This window comes from Sinocyclocheilus anshuiensis, unplaced genomic scaffold, assembly GCF_001515605.1.
Source record: "Sinocyclocheilus anshuiensis isolate Anshui unplaced genomic scaffold, SAMN03320099.WGS_v1.1 scaffold1462, whole genome shotgun sequence".
Classification (NCBI taxonomy): Eukaryota; Metazoa; Chordata; class Actinopteri; order Cypriniformes; family Cyprinidae; genus Sinocyclocheilus; species Sinocyclocheilus anshuiensis.
This window is the reverse complement of record NW_015558644.1, coordinates 66908-80177: the sequence shown is the minus strand read 5'-3', so window position 1 is coordinate 80177 and position 13270 is coordinate 66908. Positions and strand designations below refer to the sequence as shown.

General features: G+C 36.8%; 1 protein-coding gene across 3 annotated transcripts in view; it reads left to right on the top strand.

Annotated features, from left to right (window-relative positions):
- Positions 1 to 12923, top strand: part of LOC107680926 (GDNF family receptor alpha-4-like) — a 26904-nt gene extending 13981 nt beyond the window's left edge. For 2 of the 3 annotated variants that reach the window (XM_016477022.1, XM_016477021.1), the window contains 5 exons: positions 1613 to 1961; positions 4369 to 4478; positions 4886 to 5020; positions 6057 to 6187; positions 11206 to 12923. In XM_016477022.1, coding sequence (XP_016332508.1) covers positions 1613 to 1961; positions 4369 to 4478; positions 4886 to 5020; positions 6057 to 6187; positions 11206 to 11427 — 947 coding nt within the window. In that variant the 3' untranslated portion in view covers positions 11428 to 12923. Of the gene's footprint in view, positions 1 to 1612; positions 1962 to 4368; positions 4479 to 4885; positions 5021 to 6056; positions 6536 to 6891; positions 7181 to 11205 lie in introns of those variants that run through there. The other variant, XR_001633204.1, reaches the window with a different exon arrangement.
- The last annotated feature ends 347 nt before the right edge of the window (positions 12924 to 13270 follow it).

The following is a 13270-nucleotide window of genomic DNA, read 5'->3' as shown; positions in this document are numbered from 1 at the left end:
ACTGTACATTATTGTTTCTCCTCTATGCCCCGCCTTTCTGAAACGCGTCGATTTTTACAAATCTCATCGGTCTGAAAAAGTGAGGTATGCTCTGATTGGCCAGCTATCCAGTGCGTTGTGATTGGCCGAATACCTCAAGCGTGTGACGGAAATGTTTATGATTAAAACGATGAGTGGGCCCGGTGACGTTTTGCTTGACTCCAAAAGAGTTTATTAGGTCAGTAAACGCAAGTCCTAATGCATCATTTGTATTATCAACGTGAATGTTAAAATCTCCGACAATTAGCGCTTTATCAACAGTAACCAATAGGTCTGAGAGGAAATCTGCAAATTCTTGTAGGAAATCTGTATACGGCCCTGGTGGTATATAATATATAAAATATATAATATATAAAAGAGAAAGCAATATATAATATTGCTTTCTCTAGTGAAAAAGTTGTCTCGTCTGAATCAGGAGAGAAATATGTACAAAAAATAAAACACTGTTTACACGTGAAAACAATTCTAAACAAATATATCGGTGGATTTTGATGTGAGAGGAACAACAGGGGATGCACTTTTACACTGGAGGAAGCGTTATTATGGATTATTGTTTATATTTTGGCCAGAAGCGATGGATTTGTGCCTTACAGCTGCTTTTCACTTCAAAAGACATGTTGGACTGGAGGTGTGTGGATTACTTGTTGTTTATTGTGATGTATCTATCAGCCGTTTGGACTCTCATTCTGACGGCACCCATTCACGACCCCTTTAAGATGTTAACTGATGGACTGGAGTCGTGTGGATTACTTGTGGATCGTTGTGATGTTTTTATCAGCTGTTTGAACTCTCATTCTGATGGCACCCATTCACTGCAAAAGATCCAGTGGTGAGCAAATAATGTAATGATAAATTTCTCTAAATCTGTTCCGATGAAGAAACAAACTCATCTACATCTCGGATGGCTTGAGGGTGAGTTCGTTTTCATCAAATTTTCATTTTTGGGTGAACTATTCCTTTAAAATGTTAGAATTAAGTAGAAAGAATAAAATATTACTTTCTTGCAAAACATGCTCCAGTAATCTATATTTTATTTACAACCTCCAAAAATATTTGTAGTGTGTGTGTGTGTGAAATATAAAAAGCATAACATACTGCTTTATACATGTACAAAAAGTATTTTTTGGTGTTAAAATAGTACTGTCAGGATTTACTAAAGACGCGCAGTGAAGAATTAGCGCTGAAAAGGCGTGGACAGTTATTTTTGCACCTGACCTTATTGAATATGCATTTGTAGGAGTTTCCCTTTCAGATGCAAAATTTATGGGAGGAGGTTATTAAAATGAATCATGCAATGCGATTTACTAACATTTGCGCTCGTCAGATTACTGGTATTTGCGCCATTATTTAACGCTCCAAAAAAGCATGTCTTAAAGCAGACGCTAATTTGCGCTGCTCTTGGTAGATTGTGGAAATGATCTGGCTGCTTCTGTGTTCTTTAATTTGCTCATTGTCAGTCACCCACAGAAATTTCCACTCCCATTAGTGCTTTTTTGGAATTGCGCTCTCACGCTAATTTGCCCTGTTTAGTAAATCTGACCCTTAATTAAAAGTGTCTTTTGGTCTTTTTCAGTGTCCTCCCTTCCTCTGACGGATCAGAACCAGTGTTTGAAAGCAGCTCAGGACTGTGGGTTGTACGAGAAGTGCGGGTCCCTGCGCTCTGAGTACGCATTAGCATGCACTAAGATCATTCCTGGCACGAACCACTGTAACCGGCACAAATGTCACCGGGCCCTGCGGAGGTTCCTGGAGCGTGTTCCAGAGGAGTACAGTTTTGGTGTCTTATTTTGTCCCTGTTCGGATACACTGTGTGGGGAGAGAAGGAGAAAAACCATTGTGCCCTCCTGTTCTTATGAGGAGCGAGACGGACAGCCCAACTGCCTCAATCTGGAGAGTTACTGCCTCAAAGACAACCTGTGCAGGTGAGATACGTGTCTGTTAGCAGTTGGACATAGTAAAAATATCTGATTTGTGAATCAATCATTCTTTTGAATCTGATCATTTCAATCAATTAGCCGAAAGAGTTCACAAAACATATGTGAATGTTTTACTCACTACTCAATCAGTTCAAGCTGTTCTAAAGTCAACAACTCACAAATACATTGAACTACACCGAAGTGTTTCATACCAGAAATGTATACCAAGTAAAAGATATTTGGAAAATGTTTACTGTCTCTTCTAAGAAAATGCCCCAAACTACCATTCAAAATTTTTTTTAACAAAGAAATTAATATACTTTTATTGAGGAAGGATGCATTAAATAGATATTTATAATGTTTAAAATATTTATATTTCTGAACTTTCTTTTCATCAAAGAATCCTTTATATATTTATTAAAGAAAAAAATATCACAGTTTATAATAACAATAATAATAATCAGCATAGTAAAATTATTTCTGATTTCATGATCATGTAACAGTGAAGATGCTGAAAATTCAGCTTTGCCATTACAGGAAAGCATTTAATTTTATAATATATAATCAAATAGAAAATAATTGAAAAATTAAAAATGTTTTCAGCCAAGAGATGTACATGAATTTTAGTTCAAACTGTTTGAAAGAACCAATTTGTGTAACTGATTGTGACATATTACACTCGCATCAGATGTTCTAGCCCTCATTCAGACTAACCTCAGCTTTGATAACAGCACAGAATGATCATTTCCACCTTTCTTCTTGAAATACAAGACTTCCCTTTTATCTTCCTCTAGAAACAGATGTCTCTGGCAGTAATGCTTATCTAAGCATCATTAATAGCACAGAACATGCTGAGTTGGATGGAAGGACAACAGGTCGCATATTATACGATTAGACACATCTTGTATTTAAACAAGGATAAAAAAAGAGAAATGTTTGGAAAATGCAGACTATCCTGAACAGCATGGACACATTTAGTCAATACCGCCGCTCCCTATATGCAGAGTATGCACACACCACTGGGAGTGGTGATACGAGGGTCAGGTCTAGGGGAGGCGATGCCCCCCAGATTCTCCTTGTGCCCCCCTATCTGCAGGATACTTAACAAACAACAGTACAATTCTGCTTAAGGCACCCATTTGTCCATCAGTGGCCCTGCATTTAGTTAGTGTAAGGCGTTTTCTTAGAAGAGGCAGTAAGTCCTTAAAAAATTAGGTACAATATTACAAAATGAATAGTACAAAATTGCATTAGATATTGAAAAAAAATCAAATCATTCATAAGTCATAAGTCACTCATAATTTAATAAAAAAACACTATTTTTGTGTTGTTGTTAAAGGTGTAGTAAGCGAGAAACGCTGTTGAAAGTGGATCGGACTGAGCACCAAAACACACTTGTAGCCAATCACCAGTAAGGGGCGTGTCCAGTAGTGATGGGGGAGGTGCCTGTGTTGAATAGCATGTTCAGAAATTTAGGGGGCGGAGGCAAGATAGGGGTGTGATTCTTTTGGGTAGGGGCGTGTTTGTTTTGGTGATTTCAAATATCAACAGCATTTCTCAGAAATCTCTTACTGCACCTTTAATTAAAACTATTAAAAATTGTTGAAATAATATATCTAAATATTAGATGAAACACTTAAACTGAAAAAACTTAAAATTTAGAAAGGTTAGGCAACTAACTGAAATGTTAAAAGTACTAAATTTACTAAAACTAAAATTGAAATAAAAATCAAATAGAAATACCATGTTAAAATATTAGTTAAATAGAAATAAAAAAATTAATAAAAATGACTATAGCACATAACAAATGTAATAAAACAAAAAATGTAACTAAACACTGAATATACAAACATAAACAAGAAAATATAAAAAATATATTATGAAGTGAATTCAAAATATGAATAAATTCTATAACAAATAAAAATAAAATAAAACTGTTTTAAAGTACAGTTCCACAGCAGCACCAACAGATAAATGTTTGTAGGGGGCAACGTAAAATTTTTTTTTTTTTTTTTTTTTAAATGTTGGTAAATGTTTAAAAACTAGTGGCTTTTTAAAGACCAAGCAGAAGCCACAGTAAACCAGTTGCGTCAACAGTTTAATGACTGTGCATGCAACTAGTAAACAATTAACCTAATATGGTTATTACCCAGTTAATCATTTACGACTATAAGGAAAACATTACATCACCTAATTAATATTCATGAACAACACTGATCAGGTTTATAACGAGTCCCCTCTCACTTTTCAAACCGTTCCGACGCCCTTGACAAAAACTGTACACACTACAGATTGTCTACAGATTTAAGCATCTGATCATGCATTCTGTGTATAGATTTCCTCTGTCAGAATTTGACATACATTTATGTTCTAATCATCCTGTGTCCGTATTCAAATTTGTCTGGTCTGTCAGGTCAAGACTGGCTGATTTCCAGCAGAACTGTCAGCCGTCTTCTCTCTCTCCCTCCGGCTGTCTCCGGGAAAGTGGAGCTGTGTGCCTCAAGGCCTACGCTGGGCTCATCGGTGAGAAACCACCTCAGATGACCTTGAAAAAATGGACACAACTTAATGAAGAGTACAAAACACACAAATCGATAAAACACTGCACAGTCTGTACTTAAATAATATTACATTTTTAATGACGAGCACTTTTGCATCCTGCTGGAGTGAGTTCACTGAAATGGGAAATGGTATCGGGAACGATTGGTCAGAACAGTTTGGGTTCAGCTTCATGTCGTGGGTTTACTTTAACCCAGTGTGCCACTTATATTGAATTAGCAGGACAACCTGAGGCAACATAATTAAACTGGAGGGGGGTGGATAGACTACACTGGTTGGAGATTCTCCCAGATGGGCTTCGGGCTAATTGGCATGGGATCTTTTCCTCTGGCTGTCTCTCATCCCCTCTTTTCCTCTCCCTCCCTCTGCAGGTACCATCATGACACCAAACTACGTAAGTAACAGCAGTACAGAGGTGTCGCAGTGGTGTAATTGCGAAGGCAGTGGGAATCAGTGGCAGGACTGCCTGCGTATCCTGCACATGTTCAACAGCAACACCTGCCTGCGTGAGTATCCCAGAATATCAGATCATCTTAATGTTTGCAAAAAAAGAGTGTAAATATGGAACTGTTCTGGCAGATTTGTGGTTTCTTACAGAGCCCATGAAATGGTTTAACGTTTAAACTTTTCTTTTTGTGTGATTTCTTACTGAAACAGGAAGCTGGTGTGGGTGCTTGTTGGAGATGCTCTAATTCAACATTAATTTGAGTACTAATTTAGCAAGGATGCATTAAATTGATCAAAAGTGACAGTAAATTCATTTATAATGTCGACTACATTTCTAAATCCAAATATTTCAAACGGCTTCCACAAAAATATTAAGCAGCAACTGTTTTTAACGTCGATAATAAACAGAAATGTTTCTTGAGCATCAAATCAGCATATTAGAATGATTTCTGAAGGATCAAGTGACAATGAAGACTGGAGGATTGATGCTGAAAATTCAGCTTTGCAATGACAGGAATAAATTACATTTTAAAATATACTCAAATATAATATAGTTATTTTAAATTGTAATAATATTTCACAGTATAACTGTTTTACTGTATTTTTGATCTAATAAATGCAGCCTTGTTGAGCATAAAAGGCTTCTTTAAAAAAAATGTTACTGACCCCAAACTTTTGAAGAACAGTGTATACAATCTGCTCTAAAATTTCAGAATAGATCTCAATGCTGTGCTTAAACTATGATATCTGTTTCTCTGATTTAAATATGAACTGAAGCATTTCTCATCAAATTCAACAAAATGACCTGAGCTTTGCTATGCACAATCGTTTCTATACGCCTCTGCACAGAAGATGATATCAATATTTTTGGTCCATTTTATCAGATGACTGTAAATGTTAAATGTGGATATGGACTTAAAGTATATATTTTGTCAACTTTTTGGAGTAGTCAAGCATAACAGACATGAACTAAAACCCACAAAACTCTAATTTTTTTTTAATTTCATGAGATTTATCATTATCCTTTCTTATTTTGGAATATAGGACTGTCAAGTAAAAGAAGTCTACAACTCACCCGGTCTCTTTTCCTAACAGGTAATGCCATTGATAACATGGGAAGCTCCACCCCTCGTCCAGTAGAAGGCACGCCCCTTCCTCCGCCTCGCCCCTCCCCTCAGGTCCAGCACGATGAGCTGAAAATTAACCTGTTGCCTGAACCCAATGTGGTGAGTAGTGAACACATTTCCTAAAACAACCACCACACAATCAAACTCCTTCATCTACAATGCTAACTCAACGTAATTCACACAGAAGAACCATTTATAAAGCTCCGCCCATGTATACTAGTTCCGTATAATCACAATAAACCTGGTTCTTATTCTTGTCGTAGCTTTGTGGTTAATTCTGGCCTTTGATACATGAGGTTTGCAAAAAACGGCAGGCCCAGCAAACCCGCAGTCCTTGCGCTTTGAGCATACTGATGGATCCGAGAACTGAACTGAAACAGTTATGCATGGCTGATTGTGTCACTGCAGAAACACACGGTCACACGGCATCACCCTGCAGCCGCTACAGTAAGCACAAAAATGCTTGTTCAGAAAACCCACCTTCTGCATTTAATTTGGTTTCCTGTGTACGTTGTGGGATGCTTCCAAATGTTCCTTGTTAATTTATTGTATTTATTCAACTGTGGTGCCTATATTTTGGAACAAGAGTGATGAATGCAAGTTTTTGTTATTCTGTCTCTTTAGCATCTTTAAAAGAGCACCATTTCTTAGACCTAATCAATAGGTCATGATGCTTTGAACTAAAGGTCCGACCTCTGACCCCTATGCACATGACCTTGTTAAAATGTCCTGTCTGGTCTTTATCTTACTTTAAAATAGTAATTTCACGGATATGTTCACTTGGTTTTCTTCCATACACAAAGATGGTAAACAAATGCCACATGTACCTAAAGGGATCAGTGTGGGGTCGGAATCAAACTGCCTGAACTGCCACCTTCAATTCAATCAGAAATAATCACACAACCCACAGGCCCTCAAGAACACAATCATGGTAAGGAATTAAATCTATATCGATTTGCTCTGTCCTTTAGTCAGATTATATTGTGCTTTGGAATGAGGGTGTCAGCTTTATTTTTCTTTCATTATGGCTGGCCGCCAAACTTTAAATGACTCAATGAGACTTAGTAGGATCTTTAATCTGTATCTTTAATTTGTCCTCAGTCTTGTGGTTGCCTTGGTTTTGTGCTGAATCTGAAAGTGACCATATACTTTGCAAAGTCTGAGCCACAATTTCTTGGAACAGTTATCAGTAAAAAGTTATTAGCATTAGCATAGTATTCGCAAAGTCATTTAGTGATAGCCAGTGGCCATCCCAACTAACCCACCAACCAATCAAAAAATAAACAAATTAATAAATAATTTAACTTTATATAATGCAATTTAATAATTAAATACATAAATAAAATGATTTAACTTGAGCTAACTGTTAGCATTAGCCAAACTTTGCAAAATATCTGTGCCAAAGTCATTTCTTGATAGACAAATAAGCTACTAAAGCTTCAGGGAGTGACACTTTCCAAATAAATCATTTATATTTCTTGCAAAAATCATTTTGTTGGCTACTTTTGACTGGATGTCCATAGAGAAACATGCTTTTTGACAGCATAATGGCGTAATACTAATGCTAACGGGCTAAACCCTGACCCCCATAGACAAGGTATTAGCATTAGCATAATATCTGTGCCGGAGTCATTTCTTGATAGACAAATAAGCTACTAGAGCTACAGGGAGTAACACCGTCCAACAAAATCAGTCACTGGTGAAACATCTGTTTTGCAAATTTCTTTCAAAAATGATTTTGCGTGCTACTTTTGAATAGATGTCAATGGAAAACATGCTTTTTGACAGCATAATGGAGTAGTACTAAAGCTAACCGGCTAAACCCTGACCCCCTGGCCATGTTATTAGCATTAGCAGTAGCATAATAGCTGGCTAAAATAATTTCTTGATAGCCGATCAGCTTTTAGCGCTTCAGGGAATGACACCGTTCGTGATAGCAACACTTACATGACTATGTATTGTAAAATGGATTGTATATTTGCTGCCCACATAAAAGAGAAGCAAATAATCCCTGGGTGTCCATAGGCGTGCAGACTTTATCAAGAAACGCTGCTCTGATCTGTGTGTCTTTGTGTTCGTGTGTCCTCGCTTTGGACCGCGTGCACATCCTCTGTTCTCAGAGCACACAGACCACAGCATTCAGTTTAGAGATAATCTGGGCCTGCAGACAAAAAGGATTCAATTCAGTTTCTGCTGTCATTTATTTCTTTTTCTAGACTCTCTCTCTCACTTGTGTTCTCCAGCAAATCTCTCCTCTCCAAATGTCCCTGTCTTTCCTGATCTGTCTCTCTTGATGTGCTTCTTACTTTCTTGGCCTGTCTTTCTCTCTCTCTCTCTGAATGGATTAGCTAAAGGTGTTTGCAAGCAGTGGTGCATCAGTCAAACTTCATTAATATTAATGTATTCGTACCCATCTGTCTGTATTTCTAGCTAACTCTCTTTTTCTCTTTCTCCTTTTATCGTTCGTTCCTAATCCTTCTCCCTCACAATCTCTCTGTCCCTCTCCCTGAAAAACACTCACCATCGTATTGCTCCTACTTTTCTAAAACTGTACTTCTTAGGTGATTCATTTATTTCTCATATGATTCATTTTCTCATATCACCATTCAACTAATTTTATCTAAGCTGTTTCTCATAAAACTCCATGTAACAAAGTTTAATCCTGTATGTGTTAAATTATGTTATTTTTATTACATTATGTATTATTTTTCTGTCCATCTGGACCACAAATAGCTCCACCTCTAAACTCACGCCATAGAAGGCAACAGTTGAACCTTGAGTTGTGAGGTTTTTAATCAATGGTATGTTTGTGTTGAAGACATCAGCCCGCATTATTATATTTATTATTATATTATATTATATATTTTTTAAAAATCGTGTTTAACAGCAGATTGGTAAGAAACTATATTTCCCATGATTGTGCAAACACACATCCACCAATCAGAGAAGAGAAACAAGTAAATTGTGCCAAAAGAACACTTTGGTGCCCACCAACTCCCATGAAGCACAACAAATGACTTAATAGTCAAATCTCTTTATGCTTTCAAACTACTAAATATTTGTATTTATATATGCATATTTTGTGATAAACATAAAATATACAGTTTCTATAGACACAGTCAACATCTTTAAATCAACAGGTTTATGTTCCTCCATTGTTTTCATTTTGATTATGTCATTCACAATGCTTCATGGGATTGTAGTTCCTTCCCTCATTGAAGCCGTCTCGTACTTTTGTCTTTTTGTCCAATTTTCAAAAAACGTTTCTGCTTCAAATCAAAGTTTGTAATGTCGTGATTCACCCCATAGTCGTATAACTTCTTAAATGATGACTTATTAAAAATCCCTATGAGAAAAATTATTTCCCAGGCTGAGGCCAGTGAAGTGGTTGGGCACCAGTTTTTAATATTTATTATTATTATTAATAATAATAACATTTATTAATATTTTTACTTATTTTTTTATATATATTCCATTTTAATTTGAGTTAAAGTTTTATTAAATTTCTTGTTTTTTTGTCAGTTTTCGTTTTTATATATATATTTTCTATATAGTTTTTATTTATTTTTATTTCAGTTTTAGATTTTGTTAAAATAAATTCATCAATCTAAACTACATTAAAATGAGAAATGTTGTCTTGGCAATTAGTTGAAATAAAAAAAAACTTTTTTTATTTTATTAATTTTTTTTTCAGTCAATGTTTATTTTATTTAAAGTGACAAAATTTATTTATTTTTTTTCATGGTTTTAATTTAAATTTTAGTTGACGACCCAGGCAGTGTTGTACTCTATTGGCTGTGCCAGTGTTGCAACAATTTAAACAATAGGGTATAATATTATATCTCAAACATCACCTGACCAAACCAGAAATCGGGTCTCATCATTCTGTTGGAGAAACTGATGGCAGTATCTATGGACTAGTTGTTTTATTTATTTATTGTTTTATTCAACTTTAATATCAAAATGTTAGTGAGAAGCAGAAAAAAAAACGTTTAGATATTAATCTGGACATCAGTCAGTCTGGACACTGGTTATGATTGGTATCTCCTTTGAAGGCATCTTGAGTAAAACAGCTCCATATTTAACAAAGCAAATACAAAAGACCTGGGGCTCGTTCTTCGTACGTTGCTAACTCAGTTAGCTGGATTTGTTTGTTGACGATTTGGCATGATCTTGGATTATTTGGTTCTTCGAAGCTCATCCTGGACTTGCTGTCATAGCAACAGGTCCGTAAGCTTAAACCTGCTCGGGAGCAGGCTTATTTCATGTAAACAGGATTAGATCGCATCTTTTTAAGCAGAACTGATACTTAAAATCTGTCTGCTACCACCGCTACTTTATTACAAGAGTATCCTACTGATCCAGGGACAATAATTTAAAATAATAATCATTTAAAAATTTATTTAAAGATAATATAATAATTTTGTGTAGTCTTTAATACTATAAACAGCCAGTTTTACTCACTGAAAGATTTATTCGTCATAAAATTATTACTTCATAATTGTATTGCTATACAGATAATGTAGAGTCGTGCATTAATTTGAGTGGTGACAGATATTATGGGAGTGGCTTGATGGAGCGCAGGAGATGCAGATAACATGATCTTGACCCTTAAGAAACTTTAATTAATGCTGTCATGTAACAAATCTGTTCAAATATAAAATTAAATGAATTGCTAATTACTACATTGAAATAAAAATGTAAAGCCTGTACAAAAATTAGAAATCATGAATATAAATAATTGGGAATCATGTAAAAAAATTAAAATAAAATAAACACATTTCATTTATCTATTATAACATTTATGTAGTTTTGTTCGCTTGGCTGTTTCCTTATAAAACTCCAGAAATTTGTCAAGTTTTTCATCAGGTGTCTTTTTAAAATTATTAGATGTCATTACGTTGCTGTCTTGCCGCCAGCCAATCGCTGCATTGCTGATCGTGGTTTCGAGTATCGATACATAGTGCGATGATATCATCTTGGATGTGACATTTCATCTCGGATATAATAAGCGACGTACGAAGAACGGGCCCCTGAACTGGAAGCGACGTGTCCTGTTTTACACAAATTTGTTGTGCATAACCCCCATTAAAGAGACATTTCTCTGTTTCCAAAAGGTGGTTGAAAGTGAAGAAGATGAGGAGGAAGAAGAGGAGGAGGAGGAAGAAGACCAAACCGGAGGAGGAGGAGGGTTCAACGTCATCCCTCCATTCTCAGACAAGGCGACAGTCACTAACCTGGGCTCTGAGGCCGGAAGAGTCCACAGCTCAGCCTCCACCTTCTCCATCCCTCACTTCCTACTCGCGGCCCTGCTGCTGATTGCTCTCCGCTGGGGGTAGAAACCCTCGGTCACACACACACACACACACTCTTACACAACACACTTCCTCCTGAAGTACTCGCTCACATCCAGACTCTATCATTGAGGGATGACAAGAACGACAGATTGGAGGGCGAAACGAGCGGACAACTGTTCTATCCTTCTTTCCTTCTTTCATTCATTCTTTTTCTTTTTCTCGGGAAGAGGGTCTGCTATAGGTATAGCTGCTTGTTCATTAGGGAATCACGTTCTGAATGGGATTCCCCGCCTGAATCATTTGAATCACACAGAAGATTCGCGACTCCTCGGACTGACAGTAGTTGACAGTGAACAAATGATTTGGTCTTGCCATGTATTTATTGTATAACGTCAGTGTGCTTCAGAAAAGCGAGTTAAACCAGGAAAGAGTTTGCTTTCCTTGGGTTCGGAAAACCCGCCGTGTTTATTGCCGCTGATCATGTCGTTGTATGAAATGAGACAAAATGTATGTGTGTTTGTAAGTACGTGATTCGCTTGACATCGCTGCTCGCCGACATGAGAGCAAAAGAATTGTCGAGCACAATTTCCAAATCTTCCCGTTTCTCACGCCTCCGTGTCTCTGGAATCAGGCCGCACACCTAATCACACACGCACACACACACACACACACACACACCTCTGCCCTGCTGCGGAGCCGATCGCACAGATGCAAGCGGTTTTCATTTATTGCTCTATCTGCGATGTGCTTTCATTTTTTGACTCAGCACAGACTGTGCATTCTAACCAGGGGCATAAATAAAAAAACACGTTCGCGAACAGAAAAAAACATGAGTAATAAAGCAGAAAATAAAGAAATAAACACACTAAATAAATAAACATACCGCCGCACAGCAGGTGTCGGAGTCCGATCTGGGTTTAGAACCCGAGGGGAAGAAACAGGAAGTCATTTTCCAACCGCCTGTCGCCTGGTACCTCTCCCTGTGCCTGTTGTTTTACTTTCACAGAGATAATGGCTTACAACACAAACTGTTTATCTTGTTGTGTGTTCATGGGGACGAATTACTTGTGATGGGAGCGAAATAGAAAAAAGAGATCAAGGGAAAGAACAGACGGAGACGGGGAGAGACTCAAACCCTCCAGCAAAGAGAAAAAAACATACAGTCTAGAATCACATGCTTTTTCTGTTTCTTATAAATCTTTTGCTGACACCGATGCTTTTTTCTCAATCTCGTTTCTTTTCCTCGCTCTCGTGCATGTCCGTGGAAGTGAGAGAGAGAACATGGGTGCACTCATACTGAATTCAATCAATCAAGAACTTACTTCTCAACTGTTGATGGATGTATGTTCAGTAGGTATGTAGTATAAATATGAGATTTGGTTCCTCACGGAAACCTATTCCCCTTGGACCACAAGTGGTAGCCCATTGTAATGCCTGTTCAAAAATGCAATATTGTCATTATATTTTGACTAATTCCGTTTTTTTTAGATTGCAAGTAAAAACTTATTTTACATACCCCCGGTTTCACAGACAAGGCTTAAGCCTAGTCCCAGACTAAAAGGTAATTCTGAGCTGTTTCAACTGAAAGAAACTTGCACTAACAGATCTTAAAATATGTCAGTGCCTTTGTTTTGTCTCAAGATGCACACCACTGGTGTTTTTTTCTAAGGCACGTTTATAAAAACAACTTAAATGTCCTAATCGAACTATTGCCTAATCATGGCTTAACCTAAGCCCTGTCTGTGCAACCAGGCCATAATGTCATTTCTTTAACTTTTCAGTTGATAAGAATGTTGTCTGGAAATAATTAAAAACAACTATTTAAATAATATGAATAAACATGCCATTGAACATCATGTTATTCAAAAGTAGTCTCTTATGCTCC